The sequence below is a fragment of the Lottia gigantea genome (genome assembly GCF_000327385.1).
Source record: "Lottia gigantea unplaced genomic scaffold LOTGIsca_235, whole genome shotgun sequence".
Taxonomy (NCBI): Eukaryota; Metazoa; Mollusca; class Gastropoda; family Lottiidae; genus Lottia; species Lottia gigantea.
Window position 1 is genome coordinate 102,931 of NW_008708676.1, and position 22,455 is coordinate 125,385.

At 31.6% G+C, this 22,455-nt stretch overlaps 3 protein-coding genes across 3 annotated transcripts; 2 read left to right on the forward strand and 1 right to left on the reverse strand.

Moving 5' to 3' along the window:
• Positions 1 to 3,505: 3,505 nt before the first annotated feature.
• LOTGIDRAFT_175042 (hypothetical protein) lies at positions 3,506 to 11,682 on the forward strand (the record flags this gene model as incomplete). Its single annotated transcript, XM_009055159.1, has 6 exons — positions 3,506 to 3,616; positions 3,875 to 3,964; positions 4,257 to 4,427; positions 10,671 to 10,861; positions 11,083 to 11,189; positions 11,435 to 11,682. The coding sequence occupies 6 exons, from the start codon at positions 3,506 to 3,508 to the stop codon at positions 11,680 to 11,682; spliced, it is 918 nt and encodes a 305-aa protein (XP_009053407.1).
• A 441-nt stretch (positions 11,683 to 12,123) lies between these two features.
• On the forward strand, positions 12,124 to 15,943 carry LOTGIDRAFT_239387 (hypothetical protein; the record flags this gene model as incomplete). Its single annotated transcript, XM_009055160.1, has 3 exons — positions 12,124 to 12,260; positions 12,550 to 13,913; positions 14,267 to 15,943. 3 exons carry the CDS (start codon positions 12,124 to 12,126, stop codon positions 14,296 to 14,298), a joined length of 1,533 nt encoding a protein of 510 aa, XP_009053408.1. The 3' UTR covers positions 14,299 to 15,943.
• A 2,691-nt stretch (positions 15,944 to 18,634) lies between these two features.
• Positions 18,635 to 19,615, reverse strand: LOTGIDRAFT_175044 (hypothetical protein; the record flags this gene model as incomplete). The annotated part of the gene is made up of 1 exon (XM_009055161.1): positions 18,635 to 19,615. One exon carries the CDS (start codon positions 19,613 to 19,615, stop codon positions 18,635 to 18,637), a length of 981 nt encoding a protein of 326 aa, XP_009053409.1.
• Positions 19,616 to 22,455: the final 2,840 nt, after the last annotated feature.

Here is a 22,455-nt window from a genome sequence, read left to right on the forward strand (position 1 = left end):
TACAGTTAATAATCACTAAAACAGTTCGTCATTCATATTTCAATCAAAAAGTATGGAACTTAAGCTTGTTTTGTTTTTTAAGATAAATTCGGTGTTTCTTGAAACTGAGGTGACAAACATGGGTTATATTTGGTATCGTTTGAGTGGCGCCAAACCAATATAACATCTCGTTTTAAAACATGTTTAATTGACGACAGTTGCCTCTGGCTTGAATACCTACTAACATAAAATCACAGATCCCCAAACCTCCAGTGAATTAACTTCTTACTAAATAGCGTGTTTTTCCTCGGTTGAATAGGTTGAACTGTCCGAGACAATCTTGTCCACCAACAGAATGACCTCAGGGACAGTCTACCAGCAGAATGACCTCAGGGACAGTCTACCAGCAGAATAACCACAGGGACAGTCTACCAGCAGAATGACCTCAGGGACAGTCTACCAGCAGAATGACCTCAGGGACAGTCTACCAGCAGAATAACCTCAGGGACAGTCTACCAGCAGAATGACCTCAGGGACAGTCTACCAGCAGAATGACCTCAGGGACAGTCTACCAGCAGTGTAACTTTCCCATATTTATAACAATATACATCATATCTTTAAATTAACTTTTATTTACTTTGACAGGATCATTCATCCCATCTTAAAATGAAATGTAAACGAATAATTCAAATCAACAAGATTCACCTAATTTTCAACGGAGTTCATTACCCCGGAACGATATAATGCATCGCTCTAAATACTTGAGTTTCTACTCTCTATTTTTAGTGTATCAGTCAATTTACAATCACTCAAAATGATTGACATATTAATAGTCTTGTTTTAAAATCATTTTACTCTTTTATAAAATCAAAAATCCTTTGCGTGTTTATTTCCGATTTCATTACTGTGCTGTATTTAACGAAACGAATACGACGATAAAGAAACAGATACGACGATAAACGATAAAGAAACGGTTGCGACGGTAAAGAAACGATTACGACGGAAAAGAAACGGATAAGACGATAAAGCGTCTTCCAAGAAGTATCAATACCTGTTTGTGGTTTTGATAGGCGTATAGAAGTTTTCTTTGTGATATAAACCCATGAGATCGTTTATAAGAAATGTTGAATAGGGGTCAAGGTTCAAGGTGAAAGAAATAAAAAATGCACTATATATTATAGATCTATTCCTGTAACAATGACGTCATTATGTATATATACTATGAGATATATTATCTGTAAATGGTAGAGAGATAGATGATTATTGAAGCATGGAGTATTATACTCAACACTTTTGTTAGTTTCAAATAGGACATGCCTCGATTTCAAAAAAAAAATTTTGGATTCGAGAGCTTCGTCTGATATAAGCTCACATTAAACGCCCCCCTTTCTTCAGAGACCAAAATAGACAAATTACGTCATGAAGAGGGGTCAGTGATGTCACATGGTTTGTCTAAATCGTTATCTGAATCTATGATAAACATGTATTTATTTTATAATTTTATATAAATAAGAATCGTAATAAAGGGCTATTACCCACCCCCAATTGAAATATTGAGCAGATAATAGACCCATTGCGTCATGAAGAAAAAACCCTGGCGTATTATCTCACTCTTATATCACCTTATATATTAAAACGATATTACAATAAAGAGTTGGAAGTTGAAGGTAACGTCTATTGACCTCTTTCATTTTCTTCTACGAATTTTATTATCTTCCCCTATATAATATTTCACAGTCTTCTCTATATAATACATTACGAAATAGGATCAATAAAACTCTTTACGTCATCTGATCGTCTAAACTTGATATTCGACTCTCTGTATGATAATAAAAGGCTATTGAACTGTTAAAAGGGTCTATAAAAGGGTTAAATACGGTACAAATAACGTAGTCTTTCAATGGGTGACTAATATAGTCTCAATAAAACCCTAATACGTCATCAAGGTCATCTAATAGTCTGATCTTTCATCTGATTGGGTGATATTTAATGGAGCATGAACGCTGATTGGCTAGATTGTGGTCACAATGAAAATATATCCGGGTCTATTGATGCGACCCTAAAACGAAACACACCNCTTTTTTATAGGTTTTAATTCATAAAAATAGAAATAAATTAGAATGAAATAGCGCGTGGACACAGCAGTAATATATTAATAGAAAGGTATATTTCACTAGCTGCAAGTTAATAATTAAAATATTAAAATTACAATATGTATTGCCTCATGATAACTTATAACTATTAGGTCGTAAGAAAAGACCATGATTTAAACAGACAAACACCTCATTTGATTTCATATACTGCTAATATATTAAGATACAGAACAGTAGGATATAAAACTCCATTTCATTTCATTAGTCTAATAAGATACAGAACAGTAGGATATAAAACTCCATTTCATTTCATTAGTACAATAAGATACAGAACAGTAGAATATAAAACTTCATTTCATTTCATTAGTCCAATAAGATACAGAACAGTAGGATATAAAACTCCATTTCATTTCATTAGTCCAATAAGATACAGAACAGTAGGATATAAAACTCCATTTCATTTCATTAGTCCAATAAGATACAGAACAGTAGGATATAAAACTCCATTTCATTTCATTAGTCCAATAAGATACAGAACAGTAGGATATAAAACTCCATTTCATTTCATTAGTCCAATAAGATACAGAACAGTAGGATATAAAACTCCATTTCATTCATTAGTCCAATAAGATATAGAACAGTTGGATATAAAACTCCATTTCATTTCATTAGTCTAATAAGATACAGAACAGTAGAATGTAATTTTTACCTGTAGTGTGAACAAGGCCTATGGTAGTTTATCTAACGAACTATTTAAGGATGGTATAGCTGTCTCAGTTTGAATAATTAACATGAAACATTCTGATCATATAGTCATTTTCTCTAGAAATGAACTCAATTGAAATTCTAGCCTGAGTTATAGAATATAGTTTTGTTCTGTAATATATATTGGAGCAATACGACTGTCTTTTGTGTTGTACTCCGTCTACATTAGTCCATAAAAGTTAAAAGAAAATTTAAAGTAGAACATTCATTTCACTTCGTGTGTTGTACTAGTGTGTGAAAGCTTGTAGTAAATTCAACGTTAGATAGTAATAATTAAGATTAATATAAATCAAAAAAACTCGAAACTGTTTTTATGGAAAATGAATCATATTACTTCTGTAAAGTTCAACAATTAAAGTCTGAAAAGACAAACATGACCCGAAAAAATACACCGTGTGTTCCAGGCCTTGGTGAATTTGATGAGACTTACAGGGAACTGTCAGTCAACTGTTTCCGTTTTCTGCGTTACTGTCATTTAACATTTTAACTGCGGGACTGTTAAATTTTCTTGACACCGGAACTTGACTTCCGGATACTTTTATTAAATAATGTTTTATCACATCCTTGTTGCATCAAAATATTATCTGACTTGATAACTTTTAGATTGAAAATATAAATACCAAAATAACTTTATGAGCTACGGCAGGCTACTAGGACTCTTCTGAACGATGGCACAGCATCGTAACTTACAAGCATCTACAGCTCTTGATGTTGGATTCGAGGCTGAATTTGTCTTTCAACACAATCCCTTTTATCATTATAATGATTCTAAAATATATGTTTGATTTATATACATTCACTGCAGAGTAAGCACAATATAGAAATCTTAAATGTTTTCACAGATACTTGTAGTTAAAACCCATTTCATCCCAATTCTTTATCAATTTTTGTGGATATTTACTTATAGGAGATACGATGTCGGAGAACTTATACATAGCATGTGTAACCCTTTACATTTTTTATTAAACCATTCTATTATCCGTATACAATGTTTGTCTATTCCTTTAAAACTTATCAAGTTTGTGTATATATTTCAGGCCCTGACTGGCTTTATACTTGTAACCACAAGAGAGGGAAAACTACTCTACATCTCAGAGAATGTAACAGATTACTTGGGACACTCTATGGTGAGTTTAAATTGTTGTCTGGTCCCATTTTAACTGAAGATCGGAACTCTCTGATACAAGTCCATCAAATCTTAACTTATATGTTCGAGTACATTATATATTTTACAGAATTTTACAAAGACTTACAAGGCCTTAAAAAAACACAAGCAAACTCTTATTACAAAGAATATCTTTCTTAAAAAATGGAAATATCACAAGATGTATAGGTGATGCAATGAAAACTATCTGTTTCGACCTTAAGTTAAGTGATGTACACAAAATAGTAAATAATATGTTTTGATCAATATTATAGGTGGATATGAAAACACAAGGTGACAGTCTTTATGATATAGTGGACAAGAGAGATCACAGTGCTTTACAAACACAACTACAATCATCAGATATCAACCAAGATATCAGTTTTTACTGTAGGATGAACATGTCGAGAAGTCTAAAACGACAAGCTGGTTTCGGCGATGTTAAGGTATGTACTGATTAATTTAAGAAGCCAGTGTGGTCACATGGGCTGTTGATATTGTCAGAAATACGGTGTTCAAACATTGTTTAAATTGGTGCCTTAAAAGTAAAAAAAAAAGGATATCAGATGGTGAAGATTTTTCATGATGATTTCTTAATATCAAGTACTCTTTGTGAAAAATGTCAATCCCAAAATCACATGACTGATAGTCCTGTTAGATTACAGAACTAGAGCTTATATATTATTATCATAATCACAGTGAGAATTGAAATGTAGGGCATTTTCCAAATGAAAACCTAGAAAATAAACCTTGTGTTACATTATATTGTATGTTTTCACCTGACTTTTAGTTGCCATAGTAACAGGTAAATAACGAGTTTATATGACGTATTGAATGTATAGTGTTTTATTACATGGTATATTTAACGAGATAAAATATAATTTCACTAATATTGATAGCAAACTACAATGTCTGTTGGTTTGTTTAGATTCTAATTTCACAGTATTATTATATTTTATCATGTTGTTTACGTCATTGATTCTGTCGACTTGTGGTCACTGAGTGTTTACGTCATTGATTCTGTCGACTTGTGGTCACTGATTTACAAATTAAAAGTTTTAATGGTACATTTCCCTTTCGAAAAAGTATCATATGGGTTTAGAAAGACATTATGTCGGCTGAGATAGGTGCTTTGCCAGTTAAGATAAGTATTATGTCGCTTTACGCTTTACCGCATACAAACCAAAAGGATACAGAAAGAGTCTCTTTCACAAGAACCTAACTAAGATATAACCAAGAATATAAGAAATTTGATAATACGACAGGCGTAACAAGTTGTTGTAGTAAAATCGGTTGTAGATTGCAGGGGTGAATGTTTACTGGTCGTTGATTGAGGGGTCATGCTGATGGCTGTTGGTACAAGTTAGACTGTAGCTTGAAACCTAATAACAATCTTGGTGAGAAACACATGGTATTGACGATTGTTGTGAGGTCATCATCTGATCCTATATAACACACTACTGAACAGGACCTAACAGTTTATAAATGTGTTGATGTTGCCAGGTTTTTAACTACTAGTAATATACAGGTGTCAAGTTTTAATGAACTAATTTATTTATTCACCTTTAAAGTTCATCTAGAACCAGTTCATGATACAAGTAATATTACATTAATCTAGAATGGGGACTACATCCGGTATAATGATACAATGATACAATGTCTAGGTTGAATTTGGCACTTCTGGTATAGGTCAAAGCCCGGGCACATTTCGGTGTAGGGTGGGATGGAAGTAGAGTGAAAATTATAATATCTGGAAAGGGTTAAGGGTATATTTAATTTTCAATTTATGATTTTAATTCAACTTATTACTTCCATTCCGATTCAAACAAACCTGCATTCAGTGTAGAAGAGCTGTCTAAATCAGAGTAGAGACTATAGATTTCCTCATGAGAATAACTCTATTTAGATTTAATAACTTGTTACTGCCAGTGTTTTAATGTAATTTAGATTTTTATGATATTGATATAGTTTTTATAACGCAGGATTGAAATATTTCATAACCAACCTTCTTCATCCAAAAAATTAGAAACAAATTAGATATCACAGAATACAATAAACTTTTACAGTTGAAATTACAGCAAGTTGAAAAGTCAACGTCAACCTGATAGAAAGTATGATTCAAATCAGAGCCGAAATCAGAGTAGCAAGAAAAAATTGATAATAAGAAAGCCTGACCAAAAAACCAAAACATCTTCCGTCCCATTTCGTTAACCTCCATGTTTCTATAACATTCTAATTCCTAATATTATTTTATAATTTTAACATTTGTGATATTTTTCTCTCTGAAATCGTTACAATATATGAAAATACAATTTTTTCAGGGCCTATTCTTTGAAACTAGGTTCTGGGCACCACTATTATGCATTTTACCCACACGGCGATCACCATGAATCGTTTACTCAAGTTGACAACCAGGAGAGGGTTACACAGAAAGCCTCTTGTCTTATCCTGCTCCTTCAGAATAAATATAAAATACGCCCATCTATTATGTATAGAGTTGTCTCAGTGTAGGTTATATGAAAAAATTATTACGAAATACTTATTATATATTATACTAGTTATTTATACTAGATATTACTTATTATACTAGATATTACTTATTATACTAGATATTACTTATTATACTAGTTATTACTTATTATACTAGTTATTACTTACTATACTAGATATTACTTATTATACTAGATATTACTTATTATACTAGATATTACTTATTATACTAGATATTACTTATTATACTAGTTATTACTTACTATACTAGATATTACTTATTATACTAGATATTACTTATTATACTAGATATTAATTATTATACTAGTTATTACTTACTATACTAGATATTACCTATTATACTAGTTATTACTTACTATACTAGATATTACTTACTATACTAGATATTACTCATTATATAAGATATTACTTATTATACTAGTTATTACTTACTATACTAGATATTACTTATTATACGAGATATTACTTATTATACTAGATATTACTTATTATACTAGATATTACTTATTATACTAGATATTACTTATTATACTAGATATTACTTATTATACTAGATATTACTTATTATACTAGTTATTACTTACTATACTAGATATTACTTATTATACTAGTTATTACTTACTATACTAGATATTACCTATTATACTAGTTATTACTTACTATACTAGATATTACTTACTATACTAGATATTACTTATTATACTAGATATTACTTATTATACTAGATATTACTTACTACACTAGATATTACTTACTATACTAGATATTACTTATTATACTAGTTATTACTTACTATACTAGATATTACTTATTATACTAGATATTACTTATTATACTAGATATTACTTATTATACTAGATATTACTTATTATACTAGATATTACTTATTATACTAGTTATTACTTACTATACTAGATATTACTTATTATACTAGATATTACCTATTATACTAGATATTACTTATTATACTAGATATTACTTATTATACTAGATATTACTTATTATACTAGATATTACTTATTATACTAGATATTACTTATTATACTAGATATTACTTATTATACTAGATATTACCTATTATACTAGTTATTACTTACTATACTAGATATTACTTATTATACTAGTTATTACTTACTATACTAAATACCACTTAAAAGATGGTAAACACTCGGCATTATATTAAATATTCTGAAATGATGACAAACTTCTAAGAGTTATTACCTTTTACATATTAACACTCTTACGTTTTAGAACAGTTACAGTATAACATACCTGACAGTTTCTGTTAAATTGACTGATCTGTAAAGTTGATAGTAGTTAACAGTGCTGTTGTTATGTTATATTATAATACCTGACAGTTTCTGTTAAATTGACTGGTCTGTAAAGTTTATAGTAGTTAACAGTTGTTGTTATCTTTTTATATTATAATACCTGACAGTTTCTGTTAAATTGACTGGTCTGTTAAGTTGATAGTGGTTAACATTGCTGTTGTTATGTTATATTATAATACCTGACAGTTTCTGTTAAATTGACTGGTCTGTAGTGTTGATAGTGGTTAACAGTGCTGTTATAATGTTATATTATAATACCTGACAGTTTCTGTTAAATTGACTGGTCTGTAAAGTTGATAGTGGTTAACAGTGCTGTTATAATGTTATATTATAATACCTGACAGTTTCTGTTAAATTGACTGGTCTGTAGTGTTGATAGTGGTTAACAGTGCTGTTGTTATGTTATATTATAATACCTGACAGTTTCTGTTAAATTGACTGGTCTGTAGTGTTGATAGTGGTTAACAGTGCCGTTGTTATGTTATATTATAATACCTGACAGTTTCTGTTAAATTGACTGGTCTGTAAAGTTTATAGTAGTTAACAGTTGTTGTTATCATTTTATAATGTAATACCTGACAGTTTCTGTTAAATTGACTGGTCTGTAAAGTTTATAGTAGTTAACAGTTGTTGTTATCATTTTATATTATAATACCTGACAGTTTCTGTTAAATTGACTGGTCTGTAAAGTTGATAGTAGTTAACAGTGCTGTTGTTATGTTATAATACCTGACAGTTTCTGTTAAATTGACTGGTCTGTAAAGTTGATAGTAGTTAACAGTGCTGTTGTTATGTTATAATACCTGACAGTTTCTGTTAAATTGACTGGTCTGTAAAGTTGATAGTGGTTAACAGTGCTGTTGTTATGTTATATTATAATACCTGACAGTTTCTGTTAAATTGACTGGTCTGTAAAGTTGATAGTAGTTAACAGTTGTTGTTATCATTTTATATTATAATACCTGACAGTTTCTGTTAAATTGAATGGTCTGTAAAGTTTATAGTAGTTAACAGTTGTTGTTATCATTTTATATTATAATACCTGACAGTTTCTGTTAAATTGACTGGTCTGTAAAGTTGATAGTGGTTAACAGTGCTGTTGTTATGTTATATTATAATACCTGACAGTTTCTGTTAAATTGACTGGTCTATAAAGTTGATAGTGGTTAACAGTGCTGTTGTTATGTTATATTATAATACCTGACAGTTTCTGTTAAATTGACTGGTCTGTAAAGTTGATAGTGGTTAACAGTGCTGTTGTTATGTTATATTATAATACCTGACAGTTTCTGTTAAATTGACTGGTCTGTAAAGTTGATAGTGGTTAACAGTGCTGTTGTTATGTTATATTATAATACCTGACAGTTTCTGTTAAATTGACTGGTTTATATAGTCTGATGTCACTCAATTAAAAAAGAAAACCAATGCCAAAGGCATTATTTATACGACATACGAAATGTTGACTATATTTGGTGCTTAACTTGGCGTATAAATAGAAATAGATCGACACAACATTAAGAAAAATATATCCATTGTTGTCTTTAGAATTAGACAGATACGATATTAAATACAATTTATTTTTGTTGTCCTCGATGATTTGTATTAATCAAATTGAGAATTATATTGTGTCAGAACCCAAACAGATATTAAATATCCAGAGCTAATTTTCTATTTTGTTTGATTATTTGATACATACAAATTAATTCAAATTTCTCAAAATACACAAATTATATTTCTCAAAATAAAAGATATTAATAAAAGACAAATTCCAAATCGGAGGTTGGAAAAATATCCTGAAATATACAATTGTGTTTTGAAGAAAAGAAAAAAATACAAGATTTTGTTTTACCAAGATAAAAGAGATGTTTTGAATCTAAATTGAACTATTGTGATGACAAATCAATTTCTATTTCCTATTGTGATTGAATTACAATAATTGTTTTATTTGAGTAAAATTAGTTAAAATTTTTGATTATTTTAATATTTGAATTTGTAAAGTTTTAACTGATTACTGTAATATATTTGTTTTTTAAATAGACGTGGGCTAGAAGTATATCACTACATGTAAACTACATAATGAATTCTATGACAATGATCTCAGCTTGTAGTCGACTTTCTTTCCTTTGTGTGAAATTTGATAATCATTGATATTACCAATGATCATTTTAGCTCCATAGATTACTCCCGGCTGGTTCGTTGGTTTATTAATGTTTTAAACCAATATATAGAATATAAGAAGAGAAAATACCTCTGTTATTACTCATATTTAGATGATGTCATAATCATGTTATATTAATACAGTATTATTAGTTATATAGATTACAAGAATTTGTTTCGTCACGGTGTTGAGTTAGCACAATCTTTTTTCGTATTTATAATGACCCAGTTTTTAACTTTAAAAGTGTAATATTGTTGCAATTTCAGTGAAATAGAAAATATAAATGTTATAAATTCTAAAAGAAAGTAAATTTAAACAAGTCATGATGCTCGAGTAATTAACAATTATCTCAATATTAATTGCTAGTCACATTTTTCTCAGTACATGGTGATGATACAACCATTATTTTTTGGGGGGTTTGTTTTCCTGTAATTCCATTTCAACTACATGTAAACTTAGCTATCAAAAAAGATAGATATTATGAACAGTTTTTGTTATAGTGACGACATATACAATTATTGAAACTGAAAATTGGAACCACAGATATCTGTCGGAAAATTGGAATGACGCAAATAGAAGCTGAGATACATATAAATTTCTTCACCATTCTTTAAAACAATGCTATTTACAGATGTCAGATCGTGTACGTGCAGACCTGATTATAAAAATGATGTTTGTTCTATTTTCAGATAATGCACGTGCGTGGACATTTTAAGAAAGTACCTGTACATGAAACAACCAATGATATACAGTATGTATTTACAGCAACCTGTACTCCGCTGATTACACCCGAATTGAAGGAAAACATGGTGCAGAATAACACTATGATCTTTAGAACTGTTCATAATCTCGATATGACGTTTGTCGAAATCACAGAAACGTGAGTATTTTAGCTTAATATTTCAGATTTTGTTCGTTTTGGCATACTTGTGGTTTCTACACAAGGGACATAACTCAGTTGAAACGCGAAAGTCGGAATCTTGTGTTCACGAGATTTTTAGATTTATAGATTTGAAGGAGGCATTAATCATTCATCTTTCTACATTGAAACGATTAATGTTATTGTTGATAAATAATTCCAAATTGGAACTATTTTTTCAGTGCGGAACATCATCTGGGATACACAAATGAGGAAATAAGCCGGAAGTCGTGGTATAATATGCTACATCCTGAAGATATTCACGTGGCCAGAGAAAAACATGTTCAATGTAAGTCACATGGTTTTGTTTATTTTGTTTTTTTTTTCATTAATATTATTAAATGTTATTGTTAGATCAAGAGTTATTGTTAGATCAAGAGTTATTGTTAGATCAAGAGTTATTATTAGATCAAGAGTTATTGTTAGATCAAGAGTTATTATTAGATTAAGAGTTATTGTTAGATCAAGAGTTATTATTAGATCAAGAGTTATTATTAGATCAACAGTTATTATTAGATTAAGAGTTATTATTAGATCAAGAGTTATTGTTAGATCTAGAGTTATTGTTAGATCAAGAGTTATTGTTAGATCAAGAGTTATTGTTAGATCAAGAGTTATTATTAGATCAAGAGTTATTGTTAGATCAAGAGTTATTATTAGATCAAGAGTTATTGTTAGATCAAGAGTTATTGTTAGATGAAGAGTTATTATTAGATGAAGAGTTATTATTAGATCAAGAGTTATTGTTAGATCAAGAGTTATTGTTAGATCAAGAGTTATAGTTAGATCAAGAGTTATTATTAGATCAAGAGTTATTATTAGATCAAGAGTTATTATTAGATCAAGAGTTATTATTAGATCAAGAGTTATTGTTAGATACACCAATGTTCTGAGCGACTTTTGAAATTGATTATTGTTCAAGGTTTATCACCCTATTTTATCTGGTTAAATAATTAAATTAAAATATCAGTAATCAACCTTGAATTGTGAAACTCAGTCAGTTTCACGTTGTATCATATATATTTTTACATGAAAATATTAAAAAAGAACTGATATCCTCTTGTCACCCAGAGTTATAATGCTATGCGATCTTCACGTATATTCTTATATTTATACCTATATATATTCTAAAATGTCAAAAGTAACAAGTTATTTTTCAACCGAAGGCACTGGCATTTTATTTTTATGCTTATGTTTCCATAGTGATCAGATCAAGTCATGAAATGGGATGTATGGCTATTTTACGCATACTCAGAGCTGATGGTTCTGTTATATGGATAAATATGGTGATGCACGTGAGACAAGCTGCTGTAGCTTCGAATGATGAGCCTGTTATAGTCTGCATCAATCAAGTCGTCAGGTGAGTGATTTCCCATTTCCCTTTTCTAGTGGTAAGGTCAGGTAACTCTATTTAGCTTCGTTATAAAATGTGTCTGAGATGAAAGCAATCAATAACTCTGTGGTTGAAAATCGAGATTGAGAAAAGATGTGTCATTTCAATATCAATAACCAATATATTCAACATTGCCAACAGAACACAGAATTACATTTGATTTGATGTACAGGAACCAAATTGAATTGAAAAATCATATTTCATTTTGGCAATTTGAATAGAATATCTTCTTCAATTAATTCTTTTCTTATTTCAGTGAGCAAGAAGCCTACCAGTTCAAACTTCAGAGCAACTCGTTCAGTATTTACCCGTCGAGAACCGGAGATTTGTGGACACACGGTGTGGGCAATATTCAAACGCAACCACAAACCACTCAATGGATGCCTAACACATCAAACTTTGGACAGTTTTCAACTTTAAGACACTCTCAACCTGGATTCCCCGAGCAGATGAACCAACAGAATTACATGAGTCATCGTCGAGGCCGCCCTGCCCAGCCTTCCACAGCCACCTCGATCCATACTGAGAAGGTCAAACAAATGCTTCAGAAGAAAATAACTAGCCAGTGTAAGCCAGCAAAAATACCACGCACTGACAGAACAGAAAAACCAGAGACCTTCCACGGTGAATTTGGACTCGGGATTTCATCCAACTTCTTCTTCGGCTCTTTCGAACCCTTTAATGATGCTTCTCTTTCATTTGAACCCTTTGGACAGTCGAACACGCAAGTTATGTCCGTCAATAACTATGCAGTGTCCAGCTCCCCCTCCCTGACGAAGAAGAACGTGATGGTGGAACCCCGGATGATGAATCAATCATCCTGCCTGAGTCCAAATCTCCAGTTGGAACAAGTGGTCCCTGATCCATGTCTACAGATCCCGGAATCGTTCCTGACTCCTGAAGCTTCACCCGCTTCTAGCCCAGAACACAAATCTTCAAGTGATGGTAATGCATCTATAGACAACTCTTTCGATATCCTTGAAGACTTGTCCAAGATTCAGCAATTCCGGGAAGTTGAGAGAAATGAAAAGACTGAAAAGACTGGCATGAAGAGAAAACGAAAAGGGCTGCCTTTCATTGACCCTTTGGATATTGAGTCCTTCTTTGACGAGCTGATTCCAGGAGAGAAAAAGGTGGCTCCTCCCAAACCGATGATTAAACTCGAGAAGAAGCCAAGTCTGCCTGATTTAGACTCAGATGATTTAGAAGAATTTTTAAACTGGATTGATGTGAAACCTTGCTCTCTTCCTCAACCACCAGTCATGTGTATCAAACAAGAGCCTATAGAGGTTCCCTTGATGGCAGCTAATTCTTGTTATAGATCCCAATATACATCAACACAGTCTATGCAGTCACAAAGCCCACACCATAGCGTGCCTTCACCGGTGTCCACAATCTCCGAGGTCTTCTCGCCTGGACCTTGCTACTCCTCAGAGCTGTCCGAAGAAGAATTACTGGATGAGTTGAACTCGTCGCCCATGGCGCTCACTGTGGATGTAGGAACTATTCGAGATGAATTTGAAGCTCTTCAACAGGCTCATTTTCCCGGTGACCCAATGCCTGAAGAATCCGAACTCAATCACTTGCATCGCCTTCTGAAAGAACTTGTTCCTAGCTCAGGTAAGGGTGTTTTCTGACGATTATAGACTCAACAGTATTTTTATTGGATATTTAGATTTGTCAACTCCACATTACTATCACAGAGTCCATATAGTTAAATATGTTTATTTTCTACTTCAGTCGAATAAGTATCCATCCCGGAGTGTCCACATAGCTAATAATTGTGTATTACGTATTGTGGGTAACCGACTCGGCATCTCTTACCGGGAGATGACTTGTGGATATAATGGACATTTTCTTTAACTTACATCTGTTCTTTTTCCAAATGTCTATAATCGAGCATGCAGAAAAGTAGGGCGTAAAACTCCATTCCATATGATTTATAATATAACTAATCCTTATTTCCATTGCAGGTTCCCGAAGCCTCATCAAAGACTCCCAATAGAAAACCTTGTGTAAGCTCCACTTACAGATGTTCCTTGTATGGCATATTGCCATTGTTAGCTTAATAACCATTGGATAAAAACAGTGGTTTGCTGCGGGACGGCATTTGATACAAAATCGGTGTTCATTGGATATAATGCTGAGATTTATTATTGTTAATTTTTGGTTCGCAGGACGAACTGTAAAATATTCCCTCTCTTAGTGGTTATGACGTTTTTAAACGAAAAATAACATTTATACTGCCGGTCGGTGAAAACTTTTATTGTGTTTCAATTTTCATTTGTTTGATTTCCCGTTGATCGGGACTATATTAAAGACAGGAAAATCTGGATTGAGAAATGGTTTAAGTATTATTAGAGTTATCTGCTCTAGGAAAATGACGTCATTGTGTGCCTTATATGGAAGTGATTTATTTGATTTGAGATAGCGTGCATAATTTTGAATATATTATCATATATTATATTTCTATCTATTTTCATAGCTTCATACATATACGGTGCAGTAGATATAAAGTCATCTTCGCTTGATCGTCTGTTTCTATCTGCGTCCTTGACTTAAGCTCACTGGAAGTAAGTCTGGTTAACCGGAACTACATGATGGATTTCCAATCTTACTTTCAAATGGTAACGTCTGGATGAACTGGACTATAGAAAGATTGTTTTATGCGCCTCGAATCAAATAATTTGAATGATCAGTCTGGTCAGTCTGTACTTCGGATGTTTTATCCAGACGTATAAAACGAATGGTCGGGATCGTGACTATAGAACATTTATCCAATTAGAAGAAATTTATGATAAAGCGAAGATGACGACGTATATATTATTGTTTTTGATTTTATCTTGATTTTCATCAACAATTTGAATTTTGTCAATGTTTTGGAGATACGAGCAATTTCTCGGTTAAATCGCAGGTCGATTTCCATAAATGAAAGTTGCTCTATCTCTTGTGAAATTTTCAAAATTTAGAATTTTTGATTTGTCACCACAAACTTACAGAATTTATTTGATCTTTTACTGCCTAGAGTGTTCTATAGAACAATAACTTTTATTGTATTTTCTTTAGTAGCACCCCAATTTATTCCAAGATAACAAAACTTCTCTTAAAATGTTTCTCTCTTAGTACACCTTTATTCTAACTGGTCACAGAAACGCTGGTCGTGGATTATTTAGTTTAATCTTGTATTGACATTAACATTCTGAATTTCAATTGTAATATTTGTGTTTTTAAGTCACTATTGTTGAATCGAATCAAATTATAAAAAGTTATTGGTTCCAAGTAGGTAGGATACTTATTGATAAGGGATCATTTCCTGCTGTTGACACAATGTTTCAGATACACTGTCCTCATCAGGACAAGATCTATGATAGTTATTTGTGTAATAGTTTGTTAGATTATGTTAAGTAAATTTGTTGTGAAAACATGTTGACGGTCGGAGACTTACTTAGAGTCTATCACTAGCTGTCAGTCAAAACGTCACGTGATTGAGATATTCTAAATGAAGAAATATCCACTCAGTAGAAACGATTTATCCAATGCTGATTGGATGAAGAAGTTGATTCCGTGAGTCTGAAATTTGGAAGAAAACGAGTTTTATTAACCTTTGTGACATCAGAAGGTTCGTTCATACGCTGGTCGTGTAAACGGGGAAAACTTGCTCGTTTTTTTTTTTCAAATATCAGTCTGTAGGATGGAGTCGGCTTTTGATAGACAGAGTGATAATGTAATTGGTTAAGATCTACATCTCGATATAATGAAGTAGACTGGTTTCATCTAAACACTGTTTATTTTCTATAGTATTCTCGCTCAGATTGTTAACAACCGAATATAACCAGATTTTGCCATGTGTCCTGTGTTTCAAAATTTTAACTCGAATAAACAGCTGCTTTCTGATTGGTGCATATAAAATAATTCAAAATTATTCGACCAATCAGATGACTGGAATTCTAAAAGTATCTATAGTTAATGAAATTGTCTCTCTGGTTTCTGTCACTGTGTAAAATTGTTGTCATGTGTTTATAAAGATCTAGATTAAATTTAGTTTTAAGATCAAGTCGTATAGAGTTAATATATAATAATCTTTCATCACTTCATCTTGATTTTCTTCAAATTTAAACTTTAAATGTTTGCAAAAATTATACCAAAATAGTGTTAAACTATGCAAATGTTAAGATGAAATTTAGAGAAATTTAGCGAATATCTTTATTTTACTTGTTTGTGTTCATTTAGTTTTTATTTCCCATTTATATTTTCTGTTAAATGCAGCTCTCTTCTCCTCGGCAATTTGTGAAAGTAACAATAGAGCCTTAACGTATACGAGGAAAATATATTCAGCGAGGGAAAGGGTCCTATTTATCAGAAAATATTAAATCAAACTGAATATTTTCTTATATTTTCTGATTTGAATTGAAATGTTGCTTTATTTTAATTAGTTCAACTTGTATTGTTTGAATTACAGTAAATAAATTTTAGTCAGTTTTTTAGATGTTTTTTTTTTTGTGGGATATCTATATTTATATCTGAACCCTCTTCATTCTGGTCACAGAAAATCTGCTACATAATTGGGTGACAGAGTTTGGTTTGTTCTTATCTACTTCTGACCACAGAAAACTGTCATTGTACCAAACAATCTACTAGCTAGTTAGACACGATAGTTTAGTATACTCTAGTCTCATTCTGACCACAGAAAACTGTCATTGTACCAATCAATTTACTAGCTAGTTAGACACCATAGTTTGGTATGTTCTAGTCTCATTCTGACTACAGAAAACTGTCATTATACCAAGCAATCTTCTAGCTAGTTGGACATGATAGTTTGGTATGCTCTAGCCCCATTCTGACCACAGACAACTGTCATTGTACCAAACAATCTACTAGCTAGTTAGACACGATAGTTTGGTATACTCTAGCCCCATTCTGACCACAGAAAACTTTCATTATACCAAACAATCTACTAGCTAGTTAGACACGATAGTTTAGTATACTCTAGTCTCATTCTGACCACAGAAAACTGTCATTGTACCAATCAATTTACTAGCTAGTTAGACACGATAGTTTAGTATACTCTAGCCCAATTCTGACTGCAGAAAACTGTCATTGTACCAATCAATCTACTAGCTAGTTAGATACGATAGTTTAGTATACTCTAGCCCAATTCTGACTGCAGAAAACTGTCATTGTACCAAACAATCTACTAGCTAGTTAGACAAGATAGTTTGGTATGTTCTAGTCTCATTCTGACTACAGAAAACTGCCATTATACCAAACAATCTACTAGCTAGTTAGACACGATAGTTTGGTATACTCTAGTCTCATTCTGACCACAGAAGATTGTCATTGTACCAATCAATCTACTAACTAGTTAGACACGATAGTTTGGTATACTTTAGTCTCATTCTGACCACAGAAAACTGTCATTATACCAAGCAATCTACTAGCTAGTTAGACATGATAGTTTGGTATACTCTAGTCTCATTCTGACCACAGAAAACTGTCATTATACCAAGCAATCTACTAGCTAGTTAGACATGATAGTTTGGTATGTTCTAGTCTCATTCTGACTGCAGAAAACTGTCATTATACCAAGCAATCTACTAGCTAGTTAGACATGATAGTTTGGTATACTCTCTTCTCATTCTAACCACAGAAAACTGTCATTATACCAAACAATCTACTAGCTAGTTGGACATGATAGTTTGGTATACTCTAGTCTCATTCTAACCACAGAAAACTGTCATTATACCAAGCAATCTACTAGCTAGTTAGACACGATAGTTTGGTATGTTCTAGTCCCATTCTAACCACAGAAAACTGTCATTATACCAAGCAATCTGCTAGCTAGTTAGACATGATAGTTTGGTATACTCTAGTCTCATTCTAACCACAGAAAACTGTCATTATACCAAGCAATCTGCTAGCTAGTTAGACATGATAGTTTGGTATGTTCTAGTCCAGTTTTAGGTTTGCCACTTTAAAAGATCTGTTCGAAGTCTATTGATAACACATTTCCAAAAATCTATGGTTTAAATAATTGGATGATCTCTTCGAAATATGAACTATTAAATCTGTTAGTTAGAGATGTAAATTTGTTCTAGCCTCACTGACCACAGGAAACTAGTGTACTGTACCAATCATATTGGTTGTAAAATCAGATTTTAAAAGGCATAAGGGGGATAACTGCTACTTGATTCAATACAGACCACAAAAGTTTATTTTCTATTCTACCAAGTAAATCGATTGCAAACAAGTTTTCTGACAATTTCTTTAATAATCTGTTATTAAAATGCAATCAATTTTTTAAAAATGTCGATAAAAATAAGAAATTGTGATATAGAAAATAGTCAGGAGAAGGTTTTGTTGTTTCTCAGCAAAATCATCTTCCAATGGAACTTGAACATTTTTTCTTCCACACCGACCGCTACCATAGGACATTCAGACCCAGCTACACTTAAACATAAACCACCTTCAGGATTGGGTTCAAGCTGTAACATTTTAGGCATTGGACGGATGGTGATATTTCCTGTTTGAAAAGGGAGGTAACCAAATAAATATACGTCATCAATCCATAAAAACGGGGTGACGTGTGCTGCGTGAAACAGTTCTCGAATGACTTCACCAGTCATTATGACGACAAAGCCTTGACAATATGTCCACGGCCAGTTTGTCACTCCTACAAATTGAGACTCCGGCACTGTCCATTTTCCATCTCTGAATATCTGACCGTCATATATCGGAGTACAAAACATCGATCGTGTTGAATTGAAAGCCTCCAGATTGTCTAGAAATCTCCACATATCAAATATGACGTCATCATCAACTTTGATGACGTAGTCCACATTATTACAATAATTCAGAATCCACCGGAAGCCCATGATACCTTTGTTGGTCAAATTATGGTATGTATCAATAAATTGTCCCTGAATTATGTCGCCATATTGGGTATGTTCCTCTTGAATTTTCTCCTGAATCTTCAGATTTTGTACAATTCCCACTAAAAACACAACTCGGACTTCGGTGGGAAGAAATAGCTTTTTGGATCCGTAAGTTGACCGGATGTTACGTCTACGTTCAAAATGTTGAGCAGCCGTGTGTACGAGAACGAGAGCCGTGACATATCGGTCACGTGGACAAATGGTTAGATTGTTTAAAACAAATTCACCAGATAAAGTCACCGGGTACGTCACTTCCGAATCAGTTTTTAACTCAAATTGTTTAGTGGAGATATTTAAAATAATTGATAAGTTAATATTTAAGTTATAAAAATACAACACAGTTAAAATACAAAGTATCACCAGTATCTTGATTATCTTTTTATGTTTCATTTCGACTTTTTACATTTATAGAAAATCAGAGGCATCAAACTTTCAAACACGAACAAATATTCTCTTTCAACACAAAATCAAATGAAATGAAGTTTTACGCTTAAAAGTGAAATGAATAACCCTGAATGAAGGGTTTAAAATCCTGCCATTGTAAATTGAAGCTTCAGATATTCCACATGACATAAAGATAAAATAAATAAACTGGATTAACTCCCTTTAGAAAACACTTTCACATTTCAGAATTTCTCTTCACTAATCCTAATAATTCTAATCTAACATATCAATATTTCCCAATACTAATATTCAATTTCCTTTCAATTCTACATTGAGTTTAAATCCATTAGTAAAATATCTCCGAGTCCCTGTGCAGTAGAGTAAGGTTGGAGTCATTCCTCGATCTAAAATGTCCAAGTATGATAAAGATTAACCAATGTCGTGTTGATCCACGGTAAAATATAGAATCTCACAATCTCCTGTAATTACCAGCCAGGTAAGAAAAATACAATAAATAAATTATTAGGTTTATTGATTGGCGACCTTCTGATAATTGATTTAACCTTAATTAACTTGTCTTCTCTACAGATGTCTCATATTGCCTCCAATAATCCCTCCCTCCCTCCCTCCCTCCCTCCCCCGTTTTTATCACCATAATAAGGATCATAAGAATAGGACGTAAAACTCCATTTATATCATGTTCAATATTCCCTCAAGTAATCTCCCTGTACTCACAGGGAACTGCAAAACGAAACCCGAAACTACATTTTGTTGAATGATTGGTAGCAGCTAAGGAACTTTTCACATGAGGAAGTATATCAATAATAATTGAGTAAGTATTTCAGAATGAAAAGTGGTATCAGGTGGCTTAAATCAAGTCCACGGGCCCCCTAAATACAAATCTATAAAATAATAATTAAATTAAGCAACTATTGATATATAAAAGAGTGAAATGGCATTAACAACACACTGAAAATTTTTAAATCTTCTATTAACAGACAATAACTTGCCTCATAGAGGGGTTCTAGAGTACAGGGAGAATATACTAAAAACATTCCGAGGGACCCACAATATTCTTCCCTTTCATTGAACTAATGGCCAATGAGGACGACATTTTCAAAATCAAAAAAGTTCTTAGAGGAAAAAAAATTGCGGTCTTCATTTTGAACATACTTCAAGTATACCTTTTTGTATATATTTGTGTAGCTTGTTATATTTATATATCTTGCTATATTTATATATCTTGTTATAATTGTATATCTTGTTATATTTGTATCTTGTTATAATTGTATATCTTGTTATATTTGTATATCTTGTTATATTTGTATCTTGTTATAATTGTATATTTTGTTATATTTGTATCTTGTTATATTTGTATCTTGTTATATTTGTATCTTGTTATATTTGTATATCTTGTTATAATTGTATATCTTGTTATATTTGTATATCTTGTTATATTTGTATCTTGTTATAATTGTATATTTTGTTATATTTGTATCCTGTTATATTTGTATCTTGTTATAACTGTATATCTTGTTATAATTGTATATCTTGTTATATTTGTATCTTGTTATATTTGTATCTTGTTATATTTGTATATCTTGTTATATTTGTATATCTTGTTATAACTGTATATCTTGTTATATTTGTATATCTTATTATATTTGTATATCTTGTTACATTTGTATCTTGTTATAACTGTATATCTTGTTATATTTGTATATCTTGTTATAATTGTATATCTTGTTATATTTGTATATCTTGTTATATTTGTATATCTTGTTATATTTGTATATCTTGTTATATTTGTATATCTTGTTATATTTGTATCTTGTTATATTTGTATCTTGTTATATTTGTATATCTTGTTATATTTGTATATCTTGTTATAACTGTATATCTTGTTATATTTGTATATCTTGTTATATTTGTATATCTTGTTATAATTGTATATCTTGTTATATTTGTATCTTGTTATAACTGTATATCTTGTTATAATTGTATATCTTGTTATATTTGTATCTTGTTATATTTGTATATCTTGTTATATTTGTATATCTTGTTATAATTGTATATCTTGTTATATTTGTAACTTGTTATATTTACATTCTGTCTATATCTTGTATATTCTGTTTATATCTTCTACATTCTGTCTATATCCTGTATATTCTGTCTATATCTTGTACATTCCGTTTATATCTTGTACATTCTGTCTATATCTTGTACATTCTGTTTATAGCCTGTACATTCTGTCTCTATCTTGTACATTCTGTCTATATCTTGTACATTCTGTTTATAGCCTGTACATTCTGTCTATATCTTGTACATTCTGTCTATATCTTGTACATTCTGTTTATAGCCTGTACATTCTGTCTATTTCTTATACATTCTGTCTATATCTTGTACATTCTGTCTATATCTTGTACATTCTGTCTATATCTTGTACATTCTGTCTATATCTTGTACTTTCTGTCTATATCTTGTACATTCTGTCTATATATTGTACATTCTGTTTATAGCCTGTACATTCTGTCTATATCTTGTACATTCTGTTTATAGCCTGTACATTCTGTCTATATCTTGTACATTCTGTCTATATCTTGTACATTCTGTTTATAGCCTGTACATTCTGTCTATAGCCTGTACATTCTGTTTATATCTTGTACATCTGTCTATATCTTGTAAATTCTGTCTATATCTTGTACATTCTGTCTATATCTTGTACATTCTGTTTATAGCCTGTACATTCTGTCTATATCTTGTACATTCTGTTTATAGCCTGTACATTCTGTCTATATCTTGTACATTCTGTCTATATCTTGTACATTCTGTTTATATCTTGTACA